This window comes from Triturus cristatus, chromosome 1_2 (assembly GCF_964204655.1).
Source record: "Triturus cristatus chromosome 1_2, aTriCri1.1, whole genome shotgun sequence".
NCBI classification, from domain to species: domain Eukaryota; kingdom Metazoa; phylum Chordata; class Amphibia; order Caudata; family Salamandridae; genus Triturus; species Triturus cristatus.
Window position 1 is genome coordinate 938,341,454 of NC_140580.1, and position 27,403 is coordinate 938,368,856.

At 44.6% G+C, this 27,403-nt stretch overlaps 1 protein-coding gene across 2 annotated transcripts in view; it reads left to right on the plus strand.

The window, feature by feature from the left end:
- DISP3 (dispatched RND transporter family member 3) overlaps positions 1–27,403 on the plus strand; it is a 148,273-nt gene that overhangs the window by 38,518 nt on the left and 82,352 nt on the right. For both annotated transcript variants that reach the window (XM_085609878.1, XM_085609879.1), the window contains exons 2-3: positions 9,906–10,839; positions 22,195–22,414. In XM_085609878.1, coding sequence (XP_085466004.1) covers positions 9,915–10,839; positions 22,195–22,414 — 1,145 coding nt within the window. In that variant the 5' untranslated portion in view covers positions 9,906–9,914. The remainder of the gene's footprint in view (positions 1–9,905; positions 10,840–22,194; positions 22,415–27,403) is intronic.

The window sequence follows — 27,403 nt, forward strand, 5'->3', positions numbered from 1 at the left end:
TCGTGAAACGGAGAGCATAATTAAACCGCGATGAACTCCATGTAAGACTGATTATTAATTGAAACAAAGACCCCCAGATTGCAGTACATTTGACTACAGAGTGAATGCCCCTTGACTTAGCCAGTGCTTGTTCCATGTCGTACGTCTGTCTTACTAACAACCACCAATCAGTGACAGAAGGGGGTTTTGGTGAGATCCAAACCCGGGCAATTGTTAGTCTTGCGGAAACCAGTAAAATAGCAAGTAAGCCATTAGATTTGGAACTCAAATTCCTACAACCCATCATCATTTCCATAGTCGTAAGAGGTAATTCCATCCCCAACTTCTGAGACAGTACTTGACCAACCTTCTGCCAAAATATTGTCAGTTCTGGGCATGTTACAAACATGTGTTTTATGTCGGCCGCATACAGATCACACCTGGGGCATTTTGTCCGATCACTGACTAAGTTGTTAGATGACCACTTAGCAATTCTTTCTTGCGTATAATATAGTAGACATATTGTATGATGTTGCTGCAGTCACAAATTAGTAGAATGCACTACCTTATCTATAGTGCTAAGAGCTTGCGATATGGTAATAGCCGAAACCGGCGTCACCAAAACCTTACTCCAACAATCAGCTAATCTCACACAGTCATCTGATCTATAAATACTTGAACATTTATACGCCCTGCTAATCAGAGATTTTACATTTACAGCATGTAAACAATCCCAGGTGTCATAAACAGATCTATTCATCAAATTTAAATGCCATAGTAAATAATCCCGGATCTGATAGTACTTAAACAGCATATGATCTGGTAATTTATGCTGTGTCTGTAGCTTCTCAAAAGAAACAAAGCCACTGTAGTCATGCAAATCCCCTAAGCATACAATACCGCAGCTAGCCCAGCATTTGCCCACAGCATCATGGAATATCTCTGGCAGGCCTGGATTATAACAAAGGGGGAATTTATCATGAAAAAGCGAGGTATTGCACGTGAGTGAAATAGCACGCCAGATGAATATGCTATCTTGTTCAGTGTTGAACTTAACCCTTTTAAAATAAAATCGTATCATTAATTCTATAAAGGAACATATTGATCTCCTCTCCCAACATAAACTTGTAACAAAAGATAGTGCTAGCAGGATTAATGAGACTACGAAGACGTCCAATAAAAGCTGACCAAAAATATATTTTAAGGTCAGGAAACTCAAGACCGCCTTGACTAAAAGGAAGTTTTTACAAATCTATTGCCCGGCGCACTTTTCTGTAACCCCATATAAAACTGCTTAATGTTCCCTCTAATCGCTTAAAAAATGAATTAGGAACCCATAGTGGAATGGAACAGAACAGATAAAGGAATTTGGGAAGAATCTTCATTTTTATAATATTGATTCGCCCAATAATACCTAAGGGCAGCTTATGCCAGTTCGTTAGTGACTTAGCTGTCTCTTTCTGCAGTACTTCATAATTTAGAGAAAATATCCTGTCTATCTGTGCCGACATCCTGACCCCCAAATAAGTAACAACAGAACAAACCCCATGCATTGAAGTTAGAGGATTATGATTAAGAAGAACTTGATTCTTATTGACATTTAATTTATAACCTGAGATTGAACCAAACCCACCAGCTTCTTCCACTATCACTTTCAATGCATCCCCAGGTTCCGTTGAGAAGACCGCAATATAATCTGCGTATGCGATAACCTTGAGAGAGTTTGCTCCTGATGTAAAAGCACTTATTAGGGGATGACTTTGCAAAACACAGATAAATGGCTCTATATATAAGGTGAATAGCAAAGGTGAAAGGGGGCATCCCTGACAAGTACCACAGAGGATTGGAACGATAGGAGACTGCAAACCCGAATATGCTAATTTAGCGCAGGTCTTGTCGTATAAGGCTTGTACCCATTTTTTAAATTGGCCCTTGATACCAAAAGCTGAGAGTTTAGCCCAAAGAAAGTCCCACCCCACTCGATCAAACGCTTTTTCAGCGTCAAGCAAACTCATACCAAGTGGGGTTGACCTTGTATTTGCCACGTCAAAGGCAGCCGTGGCCATATTCACGTGGGCAGTAGTGTCTCTCCCTTGAATGAACCCCTGCTGATGAGGGGATACCAGACTAGGCATTACTGGGGCAAGGCGATTCGCCAGGATCTTTGCAAAAATGTTTGCATCGGCATTGATGAGTGAAATTGGCCAATACGACTCACACTCATCCATTGGTTTACTTTTTTTCAAGAAATAAACAATTTGCGTCACATTCCATGACTCGGGGACCTTACCATTTGTCCCAATGAGCCTTATTACCTGACTAAATGGTAACAACAAGACATCTTTAAAGATCTTATAAAATTCCAAAGGTATGGAATCTTCCCCCGCTGCCTTGCCTGATGGTAAAGCACTAATTGCCAGTTCTATCTCCTCCTGTGAAATGTCCCTGGCCAGAGAATCTGATGTTTCTCCCCCCATATTTTCCAGAGAGCTATTCTGAATATAATTAAAAATATCTTCCTGCTTTGGTTGGATCGTTGGGGTATATAACTCTTGATAATATAGAGCAAATTGTTCCAATATCTGTTGTGGGTGCTCATACAATATATCATTAGGCCCCTTGATAGCCTTTATATGAGTCTTAGCCCCATTATCTGCTACCTTAAATGCGAGGATCTTGCCTATTTTCTCACTGTATTCATATTGTGAAAGACGGTATTTACTGAATCTTACCATACTTTTCCCCCTAAATGTATTCATCAAGGCTGATCTAAGATCAATGAAAACAAGCCCCAATTGGTCCATGTCATCAGTGCCCCTCAAAGCTGCCTCTGCATGTTGATCTTCTACTACACAAATCGCTAGTGTAGTCTCTTTGATTGCATTTTTTCGATCTTTATTTTGCCGCCAAATATATTGTTGGGTAGAGCCCAAAATAATTGCCTTACATGTGTTCCAGACCACTATAGGAGAAGCCGACCCTGTATTTTCCTTAAACAATACTTTATGTTGTTCCCTGATCCTAGCCACGTACTCCTCATCTCATAATAAATACCTGGGAAACGAAAAGTATCTAGGCACCTTATTCTCAGCAAAAATCTTAAATGAAAGGAGGATAGGATTGTGGTCGGAGGTAAATCTCGGATAAATTTTGATATCAGCTGACCATAAGATTTGATCTGACGCCCAAGCCATATCTATTCGGGAGTACAACTTGTGTGGAGCAGAATAATACGTATAGCCCGATACGTATGGGTATAACGTTCTCCAAACATCCCTAATAGCCTGTAGCCAACCCAACTCCCCGATCACAGCCCGTGTCCTCCGCATCCTATGAAAAGCACCTCGTCTTGTTGTGTATAACCCATAATCCATAATGCAGTTAAAATCTCCCATCACAACCCGTTCCCCCTCCCAATTCAGCATTTTAATATTCATTACATCAATAGTAATAGGATCGTCTTTCCCTTTATCGCCATCTGTGCTATAGCCCATCTCCCACCTTTATCAGACATTGTCTTACAGACTACACCTGTAAACCGTTTATGTTTCAATATGACGACCCCCCCCCCCGTATAGAGGCACTTTGTGCTGAACATACTACCACTTTGAATCCTAATTGTTTTAACAATCCACGATCCTTATAAGAGAGATGTGTCTCCGTTAGCATAATTATCTGAGGGTTATACATTTTTAACTCTTCAGCGACTAATTGTCTCTTAATCCTGCTATTCAGACCTCCCACATTCCACAGTAAAAATGTAAACCACTCCATCTCAATAATGATTGCCTGCCGCCTTTTTTAATGTCTAACACATTAATACAGCTTTCCTCAACCCTATTTTCCCTTTTATTTCTTGATACCCTCATGTTGACCTTTTCCTTTTTGTGCCTCCTCCCATAACCTCCCAGACCCCCTCCCCCCCTGACAAACTTACCAACCCCCCTGCATCTGGAAGGAGGAATCATCCCCTTCTCACAGCTGCCGCTGGATTTGCAGCTAACTGGAACCCAGACTCCACGGCAGCTCCAGAGGCAGACCCGCCCCCTCAGCTATTTTCAAAGAAAAAAAAAAAGAGGACAGTAAAGAGAAGAAGTATTTTGACATACCTACAAAACTAATGTGAAAAAAAATAGAAACAAGGAAGAGGAAAAACCAACTTCCCCCTTTCCGCTTTTCCCCTCAGCCCAGGCCCGGCCCCTCAAGCTTTATACTGCCCCACCTTTCTTCCATCTATGAAGTGCTTCCTTTGCTTGTGATTCAGATTAAAAAATATGATTGCCCCCCCCCCCCATATAGCCTTCAGGCATGCTGGTTCCTGCAGAAATACTTGAGCCTCAGTGGCTTTTAGTGGATCAATCAACTGCCTTAGCTGCCATCGACTGTCCATTGTTGCTTTACAAAAGTCAGAACAGAAAAAAATGGAGATAGATTCAACAGCAACCGGTGATCTAGGACTAGCCTTCAGAGAAACAGCTTGTCGCAGCAAAAAATTTCCAAAATAAATCAGAAATGACCTAGGGTAATGAGTATCTTGCCTGCGCTGCACCAACGGTAGTCTATGAGCCCTTTGTACCTGGCAATCCCAATCCCAGTCCCCAAGATCCGGGAAAGCCTTCTGTAATATCTGTACTATAAAGGCTCTGGGGTCTGACCCTTCTTGCCCTTCCGGAATTCCAAACATTGTTAAATTGTGCCTCCTCTGTCAGTTCTCTAGATCTTCAAGCTTAAGTTGCATTGCTATTAGCTGGTCATCATGCTGCTGAACTGAGCTAGTTACTTTAGAAGTAGTTTCCCTCCGTGCAGACTACTGTTTGCTGTAATTCCGTTATCTCATTTTTCAGAGTCCCGACTTTTGATGTCACTTCTCTCAGAGACTGCTGGATATTATGGTTATCTGCCCTAACTTGAGCAAAAAGCTCTTGTGTTTCTTCTCTTTGGCCTTTCAAAGTTTGAAGGATCAATGATAGCATTGGGCTTCGCCTTCCTGTACCCTTTTGCCTTGAAGATCTTCTACCATATGTAGCATATGAGATGTTTGAAAGGGCCCGGATGCCGGGGACACCCCATAATGACCCGGGGTACATGTTTTATTGGGCGATATTCTTAAAGCTGACTCCGAGCCGGATTTCGTGTCATCTGCCCCAGCCACTGCCGTCCTAATAGCACTGCAGACATCATCCGTTAAGCCAACATCCAATAACCTAGATATCATGGTTTTAATCCCGCTTTGGCTTGGACCCACCGCCGCATGGGACTATCAGCTGATACATCTTTGGCCTGTGTCGACGTCCCATTGCCTGACACCTGGTTAAGCCCGTTATGAGCCTTCTTCACATCCTTCATTAGTTTAGGTTTAAAGTTCTTCTTTCTGACAACCGCTGGTCGCGTGGTTTGATTTTCCCTTGTCCCTATTGGGTATTGCCAACCCACTTGTGGTGCTGGTGCTGAGGGGCTCTGAACCTTCTGTTGTTCTTGATCTGCAGCAGGTATCACATGGTTAGACAACAAGTTATTATTGATACCCAACATTGAGTCAACACCATTAGGGGGGATACTTTCCCCAGAAATAATAGAAGAATTGTGCTCAACCCCAGATGGCACACCGTTCTGCTCTGAAGTCCGGCACCTTGTATTGTTGGCATTGCCCCCTATATGTCGAGATTCTATTGCACCATCTTCCAAAGAAACAGGCTGAGATGCTGACTCTGTTAACACAGCAGTAAATATCAACATTTCCTTCAGACCCGATTCCCCTGACATAACAGCTGAAGATGACACCTCATTTTTCCCTTCAATGGCAACATCAGATTTGGCAGACTGATCCATGTAATTCAAAATGTTGTCCAGACTTTCCCCACGGCTTTCGAAGCTATCAGAAGCCTCCCTCTGAGTGGCCTCCAATATCCTAACAGAATTCCCACTGCTATCAGACCTGTCCATTTCTGCAGCCTGAAACCGATGAGACTTCTGTGAATTGTTTACTTTAGGAGAGCCAGGGGAAACGAGCTCTGTATCGCTTTGTAGCTCATAAAATGCACGAGTAACCATTTCTGCTAACTTGTTGCCAGTAATTTCTTCAGCAGCAGCTTCCAAAGAAAATAGCTCCGCTGACTTTCTTGACTGTAGAAAGCGTAATATTGGCTTGCCAAGCCCAGTAACATGCTTAGAGGGATCCACCCTCAAGACCTCTGCATACCCCACCAGCCGATCGCCCCCTGAAGTCACTGCTGTACTCACCGGCAGTCGATTAGCTGCCCGAGTGCCTCTGGATGAAAGCTTCGGCGGAGTCATGACCCGGGGTGCTTCAAATTTCAGATGCGGCCAAGGGGTGAAGCCAAAACAGAAGCACAATGGAGATCGCCAAGCCACCAAACGCGCAGCCACATACGTGGATGGCAAGCGCCTGAAGCCAATCCTCACAATCACTTGCATTCAGCACGGCGAGACTTCCAAGTCGTGAGTCCGTGCAGCGGCGGTGAGCCGTTAGCCTGCTAAAAAATGGCAGATATGTGTAAAAGAGTTTTCCCCCCTTTCCTCCGTTTTCGAAGCCGATTCAGTAGTCTCGGGAGCCCCTCCGTGTGCTGGTTCCCAGAAATGGCGTCAATCCACCATCTTGCCTCCTCCCGTCAATCCTATGCAATCAGTTCAAAGCACAGGCTGCGCATAAGTGATTATATAGTACATTACATCATAGGGCATTCTTGACTGGAAGAATGTTGAGTTGCAATGTTGCCTAAGCGTGAAGTGTTTCTATGCTTAAGTGAGAAGTGTGGTAAGGATGAGAGACACATTTTACACACTGGTTTTATATGAAATTATTGTATTGCACTGGTTAGGAGGAGGTGGGTTATATGTGTGGCTTATGTGGAACTTGTTTTTGTTTCTTGTGTGATGGGTAGTGGAATGCACTTCCCGTGATGCTACAACGGTGCTGCTGTGCTAATAATGTAGAGTGAGAGGCAGATGTGTCCTACCATCCTTGATCGGTCCTAATTCTTCATCTGAAGAGTGCTTCGCCTGGTTTCTCTTTAATCACTGTCCTGCTGGTGCATTGTGTCATATCTATGAGCTGACATGTCTTAGTTACACAGCCACTCATATCTTCAACTGGATGCGAAAGGCTCTTCCATGTTGCCCGTCCATTGACAGAAAATGAGGTTAGTCAGCCTAGAGCATCACTTGTGATCCTGGAAACTAGAGCTCGTTGCTGCATCAGCATATTATGGAAGGCCAATAACATCTTGACATTTCTTACCTCTATCCAATGTCTGCAGCAGGCACCCCTGATGTTAGCGAGTATGATTTTTATGCCACTAAATGAACAAAATCAATATTGATAGCCGTCAAGTCCTCCGGCGGTTTAGTGATTTTTGCAATCATGTATTTTCTATCATCTTTGCAGAAACAGGTAACTGTGAAATAGACTGGCTGGTGACAGACTCTCACGGATGTAAAGAAGCCTCTTTAAGTCGGAGGTAACCTAAGTGTCTTCAAGAAAGCACTCATTGATAATGTGAGTGATATCTGTTTGCATCGTTGATGCTCCCTGGCTTGATCATTGGAGCCAGACTAGAACCTAATGAGGAAGTAGTGTCTTCTGCGCAATGTTATAGAACTAAGGGCTAGATATATGAAAGTTAGGAATAGTGATTTCCTAATTGCGATTTTTTGTGAATCGCAATTTGGAAATCGCGATTCCTAATGTATCATTAGCGATGCGTAGTGGGTCTCAAATAGACATTCCTCATGAATATTAATGAGGTAGGTCACAATTTGTGACCCTCAAGGTCAGGAAAACGAGATGTGTTTAAAAAGAAAAAAATGAGTTTAAGTTTAATTATTTAAGAGTAGGCAGTGTCTGCTCTCAAAAAATATTTTTTCAACCGTTGTCAAAGGGTAAGTGGTCCTTTGGGGACCCCTGCCCATTAGTGAATAGGTATCACCTACTTTCAGTTGGTGGTAAGTGCGAATGTTTTGTGACCGTGTTTCGGTCGCAAAACGTTCGTACATACCTATATCGGTATTTAGATGGGCCACCCTACCCACACCCTTTCCAAATACCAAATGACAAACTCTACTGAGATTCAGAAACAGGTTACCAAATCGCAATTTGGGCTTTGTACATCAAAAAGGCATTTTTGTTTTCACAAAAGGCCTTATTCTGTGAATCGGGCCGTTTGGAAAGCAAACATGTTTCATACATCTAGCCCATAGATATCTGAGAAGCGTTTGCAGCTGCAAGTGGGTGTGCGCCAGGCAAAAAGTCCAAAATACTCATGTAATTTTAAAAATTCTTTATTTTCAATTGATATTCTCCAAGTGTTAATTACACATTAAGCTCAGCCAATGCGTTTCGTTCTCATCCGAGAACTTCATCAGGGCTTGAGTTAAAGCAAATAAAAGTTCAAAAACGATAAGTAGTTGTGGTCCAGTATAAGTGCTCCAGTTTAGTAAGCTGGAAACATGGGAGATTTCCCATTGCAAGGTAGTGCCTGACAAGGAGATCCGTAATGAAAGCTCAAAGCGCAACGGCCCTTCATACGGATGGTCGCGCTTTGAGCTTTTATTACGGATGGACCATTACGTCTTTGTGATGTAGTGGTCTTTAAAGAGGGGTGCAGCGATGTTTTGCTCTAGTGTCTTGTTTTCTCTCTATGGAGCTTGTTAAATGCTTCCTAATTTTATCCAAACTGGTATTGAGTCATAGGTCTGGTCTTGCGCTTTGAAGACCTCCTGCAGTAAGCCCTCTTTGATGACCTCTTGCAGTAAATCTTCTATGTCATCATACCCTTTTCTGATCTTTTGCTTATTCTGTCCAGTTTGGTGTGGAGTTTGTCTGAGCACACCAGCATTCCTGACCTATTTCTAATTTCCACCATATCTGGTGAGGAGTAATTTGTGATCTCTTGTGCTTTTCTGACCTCTTGCTGACTGCACCTAGGGCTATATGTAGGTAATTTCTATTTACCGATTCCTAAATACCGAATTTTACCGATTCGGTATTTAAGAATCGGTAAATAGAATGTAGGTAAAAAATCGGTAAATTTCACCGATTCGGTAATATTAGTTATTACCGATTCGGTATTTACCGAATCGGTAATAAGGCATACCTTCCCATTCATTCCTATGGGCCTGGAGGCCCATAGGAATGAATGGGAAGCCATTCACTATTACCGATTCGGTAAATACCGAATCGGTAATAGGGGGAGCATATTCAAGGGTGGCAGGGTGTCACATTGACACCCTGTTGCACCCCTGAATCGTGCATGTGTGCACATGTGGTGCACATACATGCCCTAAGGGCATGTATGTCTTCCACATGGCACTTTTAAAAAAGCACAAAATTGCTTTTGAAAAGGTATTCGGTATTTACCATCAACTTGGTGGTAAATAACGAATCCTTAAACCAAAAATGCACTCACTTGAGTGCTCCCTACATAGGATCTAAGGATTCGGTATTTTACCGATTTCTTAAAATACCGAATCGGTAAATTACCAGTTCCTTTAATCCAGCCTCCTACATCTCAAAGGGCTAAATACCGGTCGGTAACGGAAAATTTACCGATTTTCGGCCGTTACCGACCGGTATTAGCCCACCTACATATGGCCCCTAGTCTTTTATTAAACCCAATGTGAGAGCTTATGTCCTGTTCTTACATCTTGGAGGCTTCTCACAGTGTTCTGTTGACGAAAATGCATAGGCTAATCTTCTTTTCTAACTCTTTGCTAACTATGCTTAGACACATTTTATTTCCTCTATCCGCTCACCTCTTTTCTGGGTTATCATTTACTTCACCCAGAACAGACTGAAGTTCTCTGTGACATTGTGAGCTTTTCTGACTACTTGATGAGTTAGCCCAGTCTGGTCTTAAGTTCTTTGTAACCTCAAATGCTTGACCTTTTCTCTGCTCTTTTTCCCTCAGGTTAATGAAATGGATACAGATGATGATCCTTTACTGCACAATGCTTGGGTTGATGAGGAAGAGGAGGAGGTGACCTTTAATGTGCCAAAGAGGTGCACTGGATCTCGGCTATGCGGGCCATGCCAGAAGAGCTATAAGCCTGTAAAGGATGTCCTACCCATGCCTGGCTTCTGGAATGTTGTGGGCTGGCTCTTCACGAACCCCTATTCCGCTGGTTTTATACTTTTCCTTGGATGTCTAGTGCCTGTGGTCCTCTCAGCACTAATGTTCTTTGCGTATGCCCCACTCGATATCGATATCTCCTACAATGCCTTTGAGATACCGAACCACGAGTCCTCCCGACGCTTTGATGCTTTCACACTGGCCTTAAAGTCTCAATTTGGAACCTGGGGTCGGAACCACAGGGAAGTGGCCGATTTCTCATCTGAAACACTACAACGTTTGATCACCGAGAAGCTACCGCAGAACATTCCAAACTCCTCCCATTTGGAGAATGCTCTCCGAACCAAACGCAGCACAGTCAACTCCGTGCCTTCCCTTAGCAGGAGCCCAGATGCACAAGAAGCCAACCACACAGCCCGTCGCCCAAGAGGAACATCCCAATGGGACCACCCTAGTGTTTACACAAATGCTAACACGCAGACCCATGCCCATTGGCGCATTGAACTCATTTTCTTGGCGCAGGGAGACAGCGATAAGAACGTTTTCACCAGAGAGCGCCTTCAGACTATTCACCGGATTGAGAGGAAGATCATGGACCACCCACACTTCAGGGAATTCTGCTGGAAACCCCATGAGGTTCTGAAGGACCTCCCCCTGGGCACCTATTCCTACTGTGCTCCTCCAAGCTCCCTTCTCACTTACTTCTACCCAACAGAGCGAGGGGGCAAGATTTACTACGATGGAATGGGGCAGGACTTGGCTGACATCCAGGGTATGTTCACAGGGGTAGGGGGGAGGAAATTGGAATGGGCCTGGATCTAACTCACAGGTTCATTTAGAGGCCATGAGAGAAAGTGGAAGGGGTGAGTGAAAAATGGTTGAACTGACTAATAAGGTTATTTAAGGGCAACAATGGATGTGAAAAGGATGAGTAAGACACAGAGAACTGAACTTATAAATGGACATATAGAGGGTAGCTGTGGAAGATATGTCTCCTGTAAACAGTCTACTGGTATTTATTAGGGCCACAAGCATAGGTGTAAGGAAGAAATGGATGTATCTCCGAATGATAGCAAGTGCTTAAGAGGCAATTAGAGGAGGTGAAAGAAGGGATTATTACAGTACGAGAATGATCAGTGTGGAAATACATGGGAATGGAAGGGATTAATGAAGAAGGGTCAGATTTACTTTTTGATTGTGACATCTAGAACTCCAGAGAAGCTGTCAAAATGTAAAAAGGTTTTATCTGTTGAAATTGGACTTAATGCATTTAGGGCCCAATGGCCAGTGAGGGAACTCCATTGCAACAGTGACAGAGCTCCCTTTCCGCCAAGACTATGGTTCTCCCAATGACCTAAATACTGTAGACCAAACTCCGACGACGGCGGAGACTACTCTGTTTCCTCCATGGTCAAAATTCTTCGACAGCCCGACGGACTAAGGATCGTCTGACGTTGTTTATATGTTCACCCGCCTAATTTAGATGAGTGGACATATAGCCATTTTCAATGCCCGTCACTGCCAAGAAAAACCTGGTGGTAAGGCTCTCTAAAAGGTGGTTGATACCCCCTCACCATGAGACAAAACTCTCATGATGAGGGGTGCATTTATTTTAATTAAAAAAAATTGGTAAATTTGCCATACAGCTCTGTTATGTTGACGGAGCCATACAGCAAAATTACAATGCGTTAACAATAACTGCTGGACCGGTGGACATTTCTAAATTCTGCCATCAACACCTCCATCAGGGCGACATAGTAATTTACTCTATCACCCTGGCAGAGAACGGGCCGACGGTTAAACAATAAATCAGCACCCTTAGTTTGTGTTTAGTTGATGTCCAGGTTACAAGAGCTGAGACAATGGAGCAAAACATTTGGGCTACAAAGAAAAGTGAAGCGGTTGTTATGCACTGGAATGCTGAAGATTATGTTATGTTAGGCATCTTTACCTTTATTTATCCCATTTGAAATCAGCAAGTGAGTGGGTTTCAATTCACTGTCCTTACTGCGAGTGTGCATGCAATTGACTCTTCAGGCATCATCTTGTTGTAGCACCAGTGTATACATCAGGCACTGAAGGTCTTATTAAGATCTCTTGATTACTTTAGGTAATGCCTGTGTACATTCAAGTATGTAAGATCTCCTTATTGCCTCTGAATCCCTTTCGGCAGTGCCAGAGTGCCCCTCCGGGCCATGGACTGCCCCATCCCGGGCTCCGAGGTCTTTACAGAAGCTCTGGTTCTGCTTTTTGTCAGTGTATACATTAAGAGTAAATGTGCCCTTGTGTGCTCCAAGGCCCTCACAGTCTCTATTATTACTTACTAGGAGCATCAGAATGCCCTTTAGGACTCTGAGGAATCCAAAGGGTCTCCATCTTCTCGTAATAATGTAATATGTCCTTTTGGCTTTGCTGTTTTATAGTGTCTCTGGTTACCTATGCCTGATATGTTTTTTGGGGTCTGTGAATCCCTTTTTGATAGTGTTAAGGTTTCGTCGACACTTAGAGCTTAGTACTATATGGGGTTTTTGATTCCCTGTAGCGATGGTCAGTGTGTTTCCATACTGAAGCTCAGTGAGGTATTCAGTCTCAGTAGAGCCTCACATTTCTCTCTGATACTGTCACCATGTTTGGATCTGTCATTTTCTCTTGGGGTTTGGCGGTTTCCATGTCCCATATGGATAACGGGTGTGTAGAATTTTTTGATGGTGTGTACACAGGGTCATTTTGTCTCTCGGGCCTTTGGTTTTCCATTGTCTTTTCGTCCAAGTTCTTACAATCGTTTGTTGTTGACTATTTACTAGATCTGTGATTTCCTCTTGCTAGAGTCACCGTGTCTGTACCCTGGTATCTCTAAGCCATAACAGTCAGACCCCACAGGATATTGCGGCATTCATGGGCAAATTGTGCAGCATCAAAGTAGAAATTTTGTGGCATACAATTGTGTTTTTGCAGCATTTATGCTGCACTTTGTTGTCCCATATCTGGTTGTCCAGTCCCTCAAAAGCACTGCTTATGCAGCTAATCCACTTAATACCTCCAATCCAGCACTTCTCATTCAGAAGTGAGCAGGAAAGCAGACTTGAAAACTAAATGCGTGCTGAAGTGGCCAGTTCGAAAGCGGTGATGCTCGAGACATAGGACATTAGCAAACCTTATTGCCACCCTTGCCATTCCCTTTTGAATAAGTTAACACACTTGAATTATGAGTTGGTAATTGCCCAGATCCAGACCTTTTGCTGACCAGTCTGCATGACAATTCCATAATCTTCGCTCTGGCCACCTCTGCAAGCCTTTCATTCACTTCCCTCTGCTGTTTGGGTTCGTTTCTGCATGCATTGTTCTTCCTCTCTTGGATCACCCTTGATCCCCCGTCCCCCAGAGTACAATCACTCTCCACTTCCCCACCCCACTCCAACCCAGGCTCTGGTTTGTATTTAAGCATATAAGCATATGGGGATGATGAGCTTCAGTTGAAAACACCACCATCAGTACATGAATGTCATTATCTCACCTTTTGTTCAGTGCTCACACTGGGGCATATTTACAAGGGAAGTGGTGGAGTGAGGCGTTAACCTTCCTGGCTTAACGCCTCACTCCGCCACTTCATAAATGCAGGGCTGCACCATATTTACATGAATATGGTGCAGCCCTGCGTTTCCCCCTGTGCTGGCGGTACACTTAGCAGTCTAGAACCAATGCAGGCACACTTGCACCATAGTGCAAGGGTGTCTGCATCCAGAAGAAGATTGTTTATGTACAGGAAGGTCCCCCTTATTGCACATAAACAATCTTTAAATGCTGTTTTGTAACTTCTATGTGTGCTGCTCAATGCAGCACACATAGAATTTGCAAAACGGCATTTAAAAAAATGATTGTTTATGTGCAGGAAGGGGGACCTTGCTGTACATAACCGCGTAACCGCGGCGCAAATTCCACAGCGGTGCGGCGGTTTTAATCAATGGGCGGGGCCGCGTTGGCCAACGGACGTGTGCAGCACTACGGAGGTATTGCTCGCAACGCCCGTTGGCCGACGGGAGCACTTAAGGGGATAAACAAACATTGGCCTTTTGCTGTTTTCATGTGTGCTGCACAATGCAGCACACATGAAAACAGCAACAACTTTGCACCAGGATAAGACCAGGTTTTCCCAGGTCTTAATTCTGGTGCTGCCTACTATTTACGCCTCCCTTGTAAATAGTGGGCAGTGTCAGAATCAATGGGTGTTGCGGTGGACCGCCCACTGCAGCACCCACTGCACACCCCTTTCACTTTAAGCTTAGCGTGAAAGTGTGCCTTATTTACAAGGCAGCGTTAAGCCACATTAAGTGGCTTAATGCTGCCTTGTAAATATTACAAAGCTCCTATCACCACAGGAACGTTGGAAAAAGTGACGTTCCTGTGGCGAAAGGGGCTTGTAAATATGCCCCACTGTACCTACCATGCGCAGCCCTTGAGCGGTGTTTTGAAATATCAAACCTTTAACAAGGTTATTTTCAAATCGGCCATTGGTTTCTCTTTGTAGTGTAACAAACATGGACACTTAGCACTTTTCAACGCAGACCTGTAGCTTGTTTAAAATTAGCTCCATTTCTCAAATGAAAGGTTTACATCTGGTAAGTCGCCGATTTTGCAGATAAGGTGGATAGGTTCTGCAAAGAATCGTGGGTGCGTCCACGCTCCCTCCTCAAAGCAGTTCCCATATTATGGGGGGGGGGGGGAGGGAGGGGGGCGAGGAGAAGCCAGGTCTCTTTCCCTGGGAGCAATCATTTGAAGTTTATTTATATCCACCCATCCTCTGACTTCGCAGGCAGGCAGAGGCTGAGTGCATGTAGTGGAAGGAGATATTAAAGACTGCTCCATGGCCAACACCAGGGATTCCCTGAAGACGCTCGAGGCCTGTAACTAATGACGTGCAGCACATCAAAGCCAAAGGCAAGGCATTAGTTTATGAGAACACACGAGCAAGAGAGTAACAAACAAACACAGCAGAGGAGAAATGTGTGCCGGTCACTTTTAGATTAAATACGTGAGCATCGCAGGACTTCGCCAATATAGCGGCAAATTCGCGAATCGCAAAATACTGGCGGGTCTGAATAGTGTTATTGCCAGTCATGTAAGGTGGTACCTGGTCTCAGGCGATGCCCGGATGCTATGGTCATGTATGGGCTGTATGTCTCTCAGGCCTCTGGGGTTTTTATAGGTTTCTGAATTCTTTTTTGGGCATGCCCTTTGTGAGAGCATTAGCTGTCTTGTTCGACTATTGTTTTTCAAAGCACTTCATACTTAATATACATACACAGAGGATCCTTTGGCCATCAAGCTTCATTCATTGGACTATTACAATGTTATTAACAATGTTCTAATTCACAACACAACATCCTGCATGGGGCAATGGGTCGGCCCACTTTACCCATAGGGCCGTTCACTTTGAGTGATTGCATGAAACCTGTGCACGTTAGTCACATCCACTTAATGTAGTTCCTTTCTCTTTAGTGATGCACTTGGCTCAAAGCGTGGTTTATTTACTGTGTATTTTTTTCACCTACACTTTGAGTGCACAGTTAGACGGTGATTGTTTTTTGTCTCCTTTTTAAAGTTGCTTTCATAAAGTCTGTAATCATCACTGTCACCTTATAGAGCCTGCAATTTGGTTGCTTAGTTATGGGGTGATTTATTCTAGACTTCTTCACAAATAATGGTAATAATATAACACTTGGCACAACAGGAAGGTTAGCTGTTTAAAAAAATCACTAGTAAAACAGCCACACCGGTGAATGTTCTTTAATTTGAACATTTGTATTGCAAGGGTGTGGCAGCTGCATATATCGCTGCATGTTTCTTTTTTTCCTTTGTATTTATGGTATATGCTTGCAGTACAAATGCATTTAAGTTGAATCATCCCTCAAGCTTGTGAATGCCAGATCTATTGACTTTTCCAATGTTTGTTGTTAGAGTCCCGATGTTGAGACCTGATTGGTTCTCTTTAGTCACTGACACCCTCTTGAATGTGTCAGTATCTCTGGTAGGCGGTCGTTATTCACATATTCTCAATTGCCCTCCAGGGCCCGATGACGAGTTGCGTGGACTGGTCTCTCCATGGGACACATCAACGAGCACAATTACAGTTTGACAATAAGTTGCACCCAGTAACTCCGCTGGTGTTTCTCCTGGTGTGTCCCCTGAATGCCGAAGGTAGAATTGTCAAGGAATACAAATATAAATGTAAGTGTAGATTTTCTATACCTACCTCCACATATACCATGACAAGATATATATATATAGCTTCAAGGTGCGTAGATGTGGAGTTAGGAATCTATCCTTCCTCTCTATGCACTCACCCTTTGATATTTTGGTATTCGAGATGTTGTCCATGATAGTCTTGTTTCACAATATTCATAGATTCGATATTCAGTAAGTAGTACAGTATTTTCTCCTCACAAATCCCACCAGCTGTATTCAGCAGGTGGAAGTTGTCTGCATAAATGGGTACAGAATGGAGGATTTGCTGCGGTAATAGGTTCTGTAATTCACCGACCTGCATGTTATTCCCCAGTCCAGGCTTCAAAACTCATAATTATTCTGTACAGGACCTGAAATACCATCCAGACGTGCTAATTCTGGACCCGGTATTCCCGTTCACCTCTGCCATGCAACTGGTATTCGGTCCCCAAGTGGGGCCAGGGCACCCATCGCGGTTGTGTGCTGTTTTTCTTCAGTGTCTCTGGTAATTGGTTGGAACTCTCATCATGCTTGAAAGTAAGGTGACCCCAGAGTCAGGGGCGGTTCTCCCTTCAGGCCTCCAGCACAAGGCCCTCCTTGTTTTTTGTCCTATTTGTATTATACCAAGATTGAATACTATTGATTATTCACTCTTGGCATATTATCAAAACGTCGACCTACTTCTGGACCAGCAACAGCCTGAGGCAGCTAGTGACACTGTCTGATGGCTGTCGCAGGCGCATGAAGGTGGCTGTACCCTGCGCCTGCGCCAGACATCCGAGGGCTCGTCCAGAGCTGCTGGTGAGATCCCAGCTCTGGCCTCAGGGTCCTGGCACGCCTCAGTGCCTTCCTCCTCTGTGACATGCTAAGGAGTCACTGCTAAAGGTAGCCATGGGCGTGGCAGTGCCGGTGGAGACACCCCAATCAGCCTGCCACCCCAGTCCCCACCCTTTCCCAACTCGCCTATGAGTTGGGAAACGGTAGGGTGAAAAAGCAGAGACACAAAGCTCGAATCTGCGGCTCTACAGACTCGAGGTTTGAGTTTCATGCTTCAGAGCTAGAAGCGGAAATGAGCTGCGCGACTGCATCATGGGTAAACAGCAGGAGTCCAAAGTGGACCTGAGCTGGCAGCAAGGTAAATTAAACAAAATCTTTTAAATGTTGTGCACATGTGGGTGAGCGAGAGTGTACAAGTGTGATCATGTCTGTGGAGCCTATTCACAAACCGCCTTTTTGCAGTAGAAAACGCACTACAAGATGCTATTCACAAACCTTGATGCAGAGTTTACACCCCCGCCTCTACTTTAAGCATATGTGCAGAGACCCCCACCACGACTGCGAAGTCTCCACACGCGTATGTATATATTTTAGTAGTAAATGTGGGAGGGAGACAGGGGAGCGGCTGCAAAATGGAATGGCGATTACTTACAAATACATGGTATCGGTTAAGGGAGGGGTAAGGTGAGGTTTAGGCAGGGTCAGGAGGCATCAGGGAGAGGTTTGGGGAGAGGTGTCAACCAACCCACAAAAGAGTAAACCCACAGCTATTCACAAACTGCACTTCTATAGTTACTACACTCACAGTAGGACCCACAACTATAGTAAAATACTCCAGCTAAATGCTGGAGTAAGTTTTGTAGCACACATGGCCAACCACTGGTATTGTAATTCCCTCCCCTAGAAAATAATGAAATTAAGGTCTTAACCTAAAATCCCATCAGAAATAATGTTAAAATGAATAACGTTATTTATTAAAAAAAAGTTAAAGCAATAAAAAATAATACAATGTTGAAAATAGCCTATAAAAATAGTACACAGTTGTTATTTTATTATTTAATTATATAATATTTAATATCCAAATATTTAATATCCTTTTTTTGCACTTAAAAAGTAATATAACAATACATTTTATTAAAATATAATTACATTTTAAAAATAATTCTTTACATCACTTTCACTAAGTATTATTTCATATTAATAAAATATTATTTTACTTAAGGAAGGAATTTATTTTTTAATATAAACTTTAAAAAATAATTTTAATTTAATTTGTCATATTCAAATTAATTAAATATTTAATTCAAAATTAACTTAATAGTGCTGTAGCATTTTATTGGTTCTGTATTTAAAATAAACAAATACAAATAAGTTACATTAATATTTACTGTAATCATATTTTGAATATTTTTTCAAATTTAATAAACTTTTTTGAGTTTAATGAAAAAAATTAAAAATGTCCATATACTTTACCAGGGGAGGCTTCACAGTCTGGCCAGAGAGCTCCATCTGGTAAAGTATAAGGAACATGTAAAAAGTTTATTACAGTGATGTGTAGAATTTATGAAAAGTAATTTAATTATATTCTAATAAAATGTATTGTTAGATTATTTTCTTAATGCAGAAAGGTTATAAAAATACTGTATGATTAAATGAAAAATATGTACCAGTTTTACAAATTATATTAATTATTTTTAGCATTTAACTGTATTTATTTATATTTATAACTATTTTAAATAATGTAATTTAACATTATTTCCTTTGGGGTTTTATTTTAAGTTCCTACCACCATTATTTTCCAAACAAGGGAATTACACTACCAGGGATTGGCTATGTGTGGTGCTAGAATTACTATTGTTTTTTTTGTTTTAAGCAAAACCTTACACTAGTTAGGCTCCACGCTCTTTTTCAGAGTGTGGAGATGTGTAATTCTACGCTTTGAGTAACTTTAGACTCAGATTTTGTGAATAGCAAAAAAAAGTAAAGTTACTAAACAGAGTAAGAGTAAGTTTACACATGTAAATTACTCACAAGTGTAAGTAACCTTTGTGAATAGCCCATCAGTGTCTATGTGTGTGAGCAAGTCAGTGAAGAAGTGAGTCAGAGTGGGTGAGAATGAGTGATAGGAAGAGTGAGTACAAGTGAGAATGAATGAGAGTGATTACGACTTTGTTGGTGTGGGAGCGGGCAGCCACACCACCGCCCGCTTCCACAATGCCAAAGCTGTCCGCCAGACTACAGGTTTTCTCCTTGTCTGGCAGGCAGGCAGGCTGCGAGGTGGTCCAGTGGCGGTGCTTATAAGAAAGGTAACACAATGGGAGCGTCAAAGGCTGTGCAGGAAAGTGGGTGCATGCACACAGGGGGCACAACTTGTGACCCTCTGCATGCAACCCATGCACAAGGGCAATTGGGGGCTTGGTAGGGCCACCTTTGTTTCCCCACCTCCAGCATTTTTATAGTGGGCCCACCGCCATGAAAAGGCTGGCGGTAGGGAAACTTGTAATATGCTTGGCGGTGCCGCAGTGGCACCGCCAAACGTATTGCTTCCCTAGACCACTGTGCCACTGGCGGTTGCGGCGGTTCTCTGGAGGTCCCACTACCATACTAGTAATACGGTGGTCGGACCACTGGTGTGGCTGTCCCCAACCACCACCTTCACCGCGAGTATGGCAGTTCCATGGACCGTCAAACTCGTAATCAGCCCCTTAGTGAGACTGAGTTAATCAGACTGATTGAGACTGAGGCTGAATTGGTGAGACTGAGTGAGACTTGGTAAATCAGTGAAATTGACTGAGTGTGAATGAGTGTGACAGTGTGAGATTTCACAAGATTAAGCAAGACTGAGTGAGAATGAGTGAGACTGAGCCTGACTGAGAATGAGTGAGTAAGAGTGATTGAGAATCAATGAGCCTGATTGAGTCAGAGTGAGAATGAGAAAAGGAGTGAGCCAGAGTAATTCAGAATGAGACTGAGTGAGTCCGAGTGAGATTGAGTCTGAATGAGTGAGAACAAGTGGAACTGAGTGAGACGAGGGATGCTGAGTGAGTGAGTCAGGGGAGAGTGAGGGAATTGGAATGAGTCACAATAGGTCAGACTGAGTGAATCAGGGAGAGACTGAGTGAGTCAGAATAGACTGAATAAGGCTTGGTGAGTCGTGGTGAGATTGAGTTAGTCAGAATGAGTGAGAATAAGTGGGACTGAGTGTAAATGGGTGAGGCTGAGTGATCACAGTGAGAATGAGTGAGACTATGTGAGTCAGTGAGACCGAGTGAGACTGATTGAGTCAGAGTAAGTAAAAGTGATGGCAAGTGCGAATAAGAGTAATTGAATAGGCGTGAATGAGAAAGAGTGAGAATAAGTGAGAGAGGAAGACTGAGTGCAAGCGATTGTGAGCTAGCCGTCTGAGACCAAGTCAGGCTCACTCACTGGAATTTGAGCCAAGGATTATGCTCCACCACTCCTAAAGGTCACCAGCACAACACCGCCCAGAGTGTGTGACTCCTGTTGTGGTAGTGCCGGTGTTGCTCATGGATGGTAGGTTTGTAAAGGTTGTAGACTGCCTACTGGTGTGCTCATTGGCTCCATGACTTCAGAGTCACTTGTTTTTGTTTCATATTGTCCTCATTACAAGTTCTCCATATGTAGGTGCGGCATTACCAGGGAGCTGAAATTTCTGATTCTGGACAGTATATCATGGATTATGAACTATTCTCCCCAAAATAGAGAATAACAAATTGAAACCTGCACACCAGGTCCAATTATGCATACTTTCCCCTTCCAGAGGAAACAAATGGCCCAAATCCTCGTTCTTTTTCCACCTGAGTGAACAGGTGTTAAATGGACGAAGAAGCTTTGTGTTGGCCTTTGGAGCAGTGGGTAGAGTCAAATACAGTGGGTGGAGGGCACAGCAGGTGAGAGGAGAGTTGGGGGAGCATTTGCAGCTCCATCTGTTGTGCAGGAGCAGGATAGAAGGATGCTGGGCACAGTGCTGCCCGCAGCCCCTGCAGACCTACACGAGGGTCCTAGTATAGTGTCTCCAGGAATCAGGGTTGGACTGGGCTATGGGCAATCCTGCAATGCCCAAAGAGCTGGTCTGACAGGTCAATGTTTTGTGGCTGTTAGTGGACCTATTTATAATCTGCTGGACCGATTTTTAATTTTGATCTTCCTGATATTAAAAAAACATTGCCCTCAGCAAGCTCAAATCAATGCAGGTTCAATATCTTGCAAGCCACCTGTACAGCATATCTTTACTGGTTCATAACAGCCCCCATTTGCAAAAATGGACCACTCTTTAGCTTTCTAGTTCACTAATGAGTGCCCCTTTTATTCTGGTTCCCAGTCCTATTTTCAGTGGCGGGAGGTGACCCTCAGCACTAGAGGGGCGTAGAGGGGGCCGAGAGAAAAACCCGGTGATGGCCAAAAATGTAGTTAAAAAAAACATGTTTCCTCTACTCCGTGTATTCTTCTTTGTTTTGCCTGATGGCACCTTGTGAGCCTCAAGCAATCCCCTTTTGCAAATGCCAACGCTGCATGAGAGCAGATGAGCAGCATGAGAACAGCACCAGGATTGGCTGTAGGGGGTTGCCGCGACGCTCCAGGAGGCACATGCCTGTGCCTGCTCTCCCCCCAGCTGTCTGAGACAGTTAAGTGAAGAGGTTTACACTGCGCATGTCAGGCTGGCCATCGCAAGACGGCTGGCCAAAGTGACTTGTGCAGTGTAAACTGGTGGAGTGAGCACCACTCCCCTGCTGCCAGTCAGCTGCCAGTCAGCAGCAGCCCCGCCCCAAACACTGCTCGGGCTGGGAGCAATGGAAACAAAATGGTAATTCTTTTTATTAACATTTTATTTGTCACTTTTGCTGCGCTGGCACCACGGGGGTGACACGCCTCTGCCCTAATGGGGGGGTTGGGGGGGGGGGGATTGGCACCGCAGCTATTCTGTTATTATGGGCCTAGAGACACCAGCCGATATGGACCCGTGCAAAGCGTGATGTCCCTGTAGATAATGCTCCTTGCCACTCGAAATGAGGGTCATGGATGATGTCTCGGGATGTGAACAGTGACTGTGGTCTCTAACAGCCAGTTTGTTCATAGCAGTCCCTCTCTCCTCTTCTGTTTGTCACAGGATCTCTGAAGCTGGCAATGACTCACCCAGAGTTTTACTGGTATGTGGACGAGAGTCTCACCCCGGAGAGCATGCGCAGTTCGCTGCTGCGCAGTGAGATCCTCTTTGGAGCACCACTGCCCGGTTACTACTCATTGGATGATCGGTGGGAAGAACAGCGCAGGAAGTTCCAGGACTTTGTCATCTCCTACGTGGCTGTCCTGGAGAAGGAGTCCACAAGGTGAGATGTCACGTGATAAGGTCAGAGGTCAACAAGGCTCAATCAACATTATTCTTAGAATGTGAGTTGGACAGATGTTTATACACAATTTAGTCATATGCAAAATATCTTCTATAATTTGGCATTGAAGTCCTGTATCTACAGTTACAATTTGCAATGTCATCGATGAAGTAGTATCTTTTGTGATAGACATAAAAATGGCGTGACTTCATAGGTTCAAATCAGTTTTATTTGCGGTATGTATTGACACTGGTAAAGGTCAAAGGTGAAACTATCCTCCATAATGCCATAGTAAGTTGCATGACACACCTGGTCAACTACTGATGGCATGCCGCGCATTTAGTCAAAAAATGCTGATTGACAAAATAGACAACAACCTATGTTTACTATTGAGCAAACATGGCCTGACCCCGCCTCTGTGCTATAGTGGATTTCACTGTAAAGAATTGTTGCAGCAAATTTGAATAGGAGCTCAGCACCAAACAGGTTTCAGAGGTCTCCTAAACTTGAAGTAGGCTATAATCACAGGATCAAATAAGGTAACTGACATGCATTTGTCAAACCTTCCTATGGATAAGGGGGGGGGGAGAAGTACTGCCACAGTCTGTGCAAAACCGATTTGAAACTGAACGTACCAAATGCACAATGTAAAGAAGCATTGGCGTTCAGATAGATGTGGCTTTTAACGGAAAGTGCCTGTTTAGTCAGTGATGGGTTTAGGCATCATACATTCACTCTGTCATTCACCCTTACACTCATGCATCAATGCATCCACCCATAGACCCATTATTCATTCACTCAGAAAAATAAAACAAAGAAGGTGGCGACTGTCTTTCATTGATGTTGTACACAATGCATCATAGTTTTAAAGTTTCATAATGCTGGCCACATTTAGAAGCAGCATGTTGGCCATCTTGGAATGGTAAACAATACACTATTGATAATACTAGGCCAAGATGGCTACCCAGTTTAAAAGCAGAGGCGGAGCTGTATTCATAGCTTACATATTAAATAATCGTCAAGTGAGCAACCTGGTTGCACTGTGTGGGGAGTTGAAATGTGCTCTGAAAAGCAAACAAATAAAAACGGAAAAGGAAAGAAGTTAAAGGGGACCTATACGAAGAGAGGACAAAAAACGAAAGGACTGGCCCACCACCCATGGCACTGAAGCGCACTTATGTGCAGGTGAAGGTCCACATGTGATCAAGAAAAATGGCATTACTCATAGGGCAAACGATCCAATTGTAGAAGTGGGTTGACCCAATGGCCCATGCTGAATGCTGTATGGGATGGAAGTAGAGTGTGTATGACACTTAAACAGACCAATAGCAGAAGAGGGCCAAGGGGGGAATCATAGTCAGATGGGGCTGGTCTGGGTCTGGTGAGCCGGGTTTTACTGTTGCAAATTACCTATACACTGTGTCTGTACAAGTTCAAAAGTTGCCCGATTTGTAAACACAGGCCAATTTTTTAGTTATCTGATTCACTGCCAGTTATATTTCTGAGCCCCGGCCTATCTTCTGCCCCAATGCGATTCTGGTAAAAATCCTTTGCCTGCTACTGTAATCTGTGAGAGTCCATGTAACAAATTACATGTCTATGTGATTGTGTGTAACCCCTCCTGAGGCGGAAGCCGGGAGGCTGTGTGCTCTGCTGCTGTTACGCTGTGTTCTACGCTGCTATTGCGAATACTTGCACATTTAGTCGACTTGCTTTTAACTTAGTTATTTTTAACTTGTGATCGCATCTTTGCACTAGGCAGTCCTCCTCACCTTGGTGTCTTCCCGTATCCCGCTGCCTGGCGCCCTCTCACCTACAGCTGACTTGTAACGCTGTGGAGTTGGTCCCGGGGCTCAGAAGCGTGGCGGCCATCTTGGGGGTGGATCAGACCCGGAGCGCTCTAGTCGCGCATAAAAGGGGAAGGGCATGACTTCGCGCAGCGAACGCGCTCAGCGGGCGCGCCGGACTCGCGCCGGAGTCGTGCCAGAGTCATGCCCGTCTGCGCTCGTCCGCGTCTCGGACGCGGCCACGCCAGGTACTATCCCCTTGCTGCGGGAGTCCCTCAATCCCATCATCTACAACAGGGAAACCCTTGTAGGCCTCAATTCCAGTTCATGCTCTTGGCCACAGGCACCCCAAGCACTGCCGGACGACCCGACATCCCCTGTCTTCAAACCCTGCTGCGTACGGCATACTGACGATACCTCTCATCCCGCCTGCCACTTACGGCAGTCCGCACACCGTCAACCCGTGAGCGGCAGTAATACGTCTATCAAAGCAGGACTCATTAATTGTCGCTCGTTAGTAAAACATTCATTAGACATAGCCCAATCACTCGAGGATAACAGGTGGGATATCCTTTTCCTTACGGAAACTTGGTTGGGAGATGACACCAATCCTGCCCTCTGCCTCGCTATTCCTCCCGACTACAAAATTCTGTGCGCTAACAGGCAGAATTTACACCCTGGTGGAGGAGTGGCCATTATATACAGATCTATCTGGTCGATCTCCTCCTTCCCATACCCTCAAATAGAGTGCATCGAGGCGTTACCCTTCTGTATTAAACAGGCCGCCAACTTTACTTATTCTGGCTTATTGGTGTACCGTCCCCCCAAATCCAAATTCTCCTATCTTCCGGCCCTCATTGATTTTGCTTTACAGGCATCTTTCCGCTATGCCAATTTCACCCTCTTGGGTGATTTTAATCTGCACGCTGACGATCTTAATGAACCTAATGCCTCCAACTTTTTGTCAGCTTTATCTGATGGTGGCCTAAAGCAACTTGTCGTTGGCCCTACACACAAGGGCGGGCACACTCTGGACCTGATATGTACCAATCTCACTGACACTATTTTAGGTAAGCCCACCCCTGCTGTCTGGTCAGACCATTTTTTAATCCCTTTCTCCTTTTCCTCCCGCTTGGTGGATCGCTCCAGACCTCAGTCCAACACCATGGGGCGGAATTGGAGGAGAATCTCTCTTGAGAGTCTAGGCCCTCATCTCTCCACGCCCCCCCTAGGGGAGGCCCACAATTTGGACTCTCGTGTGGCCAGTTTCAACCATTGGGTTACCTCGGCTCTGGATCTTTTAGCACCCTTGAGACCTATTAAGTCCCTTCGTACTTCTCCCTCGGCACCCTGGTATTCTGAGGAATTGCGGCTACATAAATCTACCTGCAAGAGGCTGGAGAGAAATTGGAGGCGATCTTATTCTCCTGACAGTAGATCCAAATACAAAACCTCCCTTAAGGAGTACAGAAGAAAAATCATTGACCATAAAAGATCACACCTTGAGGAGGAAATCACCAGGGCTAAGGGTGCACCTAGAGTCATTTTTGATGCGGTCAGAGCCTTTACCGACCCCTTGGCCCTTAAGCGCCAACCATTGGTCTCCCAGGCTCTCTGTGACAATCTTTCGAGCTTTTTTGAAGATAAGATCGCTTTAATCCAGAACTCCTTTCCCAGCAATATCACTCCTCCTCAACTGAAGGCAGATTTAACTAGCTCCAACCCGGATATAGTCTTTTCCAAATTTGAGCCGATCTCCCTAGATCAGTCTCTGGCGGAACTTCTCAAGTGCAAATCGGGCTCCCCCCTTGACCCGTGGCCAGCGAAGCAGTACAAATCTCTCGCTCCTTTGCTCAATCCAGTACTGAACGAAATATGGAATGACTCTCTCCTGTCGGGTATCTTTCCAGACTCTTGGAAACATGCTCGACTGGTACCAATCATCAAAAAGGCAACCGCAGACCCCTCTGAACCAGCAAATTACCGCCCCATCTCCCTGCTCCCTGCCCCAGCCAAAGTGCTGGAGAAACTTGTATATGGCCAATTGGCTGGGTTCTTTGAGAAGAGCGGCGCTTTCCACATCTCCCAGCACGGTTTCAGGCCGGGTCATAGCACCGAATCTGCCCTCCTGGAGATGGCGGACGCTATTAGGTGGAAAGTTGACGAGGGTTCTAGAGCGGTGTTGGTGCTGCTAGACCTTTCAGCAGCATTCGACACCGTATCCCACCCGATCCTCCTCAACCGACTACAGGAAAAAGGTGTTCAGGGCAAAGCCTTGGAATGGCTTGCCTCCTTTTTGTCCAATCGGACCCAGGCTGTATTCACTCCCCCCTTCACTTCATGCAGTCGTCCTCTCAAGTGGGGCGTCCCTCAGGGCTCTTCACTAAGCCCTCTTTTGTTTAATGTATATTTTTCTCCGCTGGCCGAGATCATCTCCCAATCTGGAATACAGGCCACATCTTATGCGGATGATATACAGCTTCTTTTTTCATATGACTCCCCCTCTGAGTCTACCTTCGACCCACTAAAAAATTGCCTTCGGAGCATTGCCAACTGGATGGACATCAACTGCCTCCGGCTCAATGCTGGCAAAACCGAAGTAATATTTTTTCACCAGCCCTCCCCACTGGATCCTACTCTGTGGTGGCCTCTTGATTTGAGTGCCCCTCCTTTGCCGAAGGACTCCGTCAAAAACCTGGGAGTCATTTGGGATAGTGATCTCTCCTTCAAGAAGCAGATTCAATCTGTATCTGTGGCCTGTTTTTCTAAAATGAGGATGATGAAAAAATTCATCAACTTCATCCCTAACCAAACTAGGAAAACAATTGTGCAGGCGCTAATCACCTCCCATCTTGACTATGCCAATGGCCTCTATTTGGGACTATCTAAAGGTCTCTTGAGGCGCTTGCAAACAGTTCAAAATGCCGCAGTCCGTTTGGTTTGTGGTCTCCCCCTTAGAGAACACATTACCCCCCACCGCCTTAGGCTGCATTGGCTCCCAGTACATAAAAGGTCGGAATTTAAGGCCCTCACCCTTGCCCACCGGGCTATCAACGGGAAGGGTTCTGCTCATTTGTCCTCATGTCTCCGCCCCTACAGCAACGCCCGTCCACTCCGATCGAGCTCTCAACATCTTCTTTTTACCCCAAGGGTTAAAAAGGCTCGATCTGGGGGGAAAACGTTCCAAGTTTGCACTGCCTCC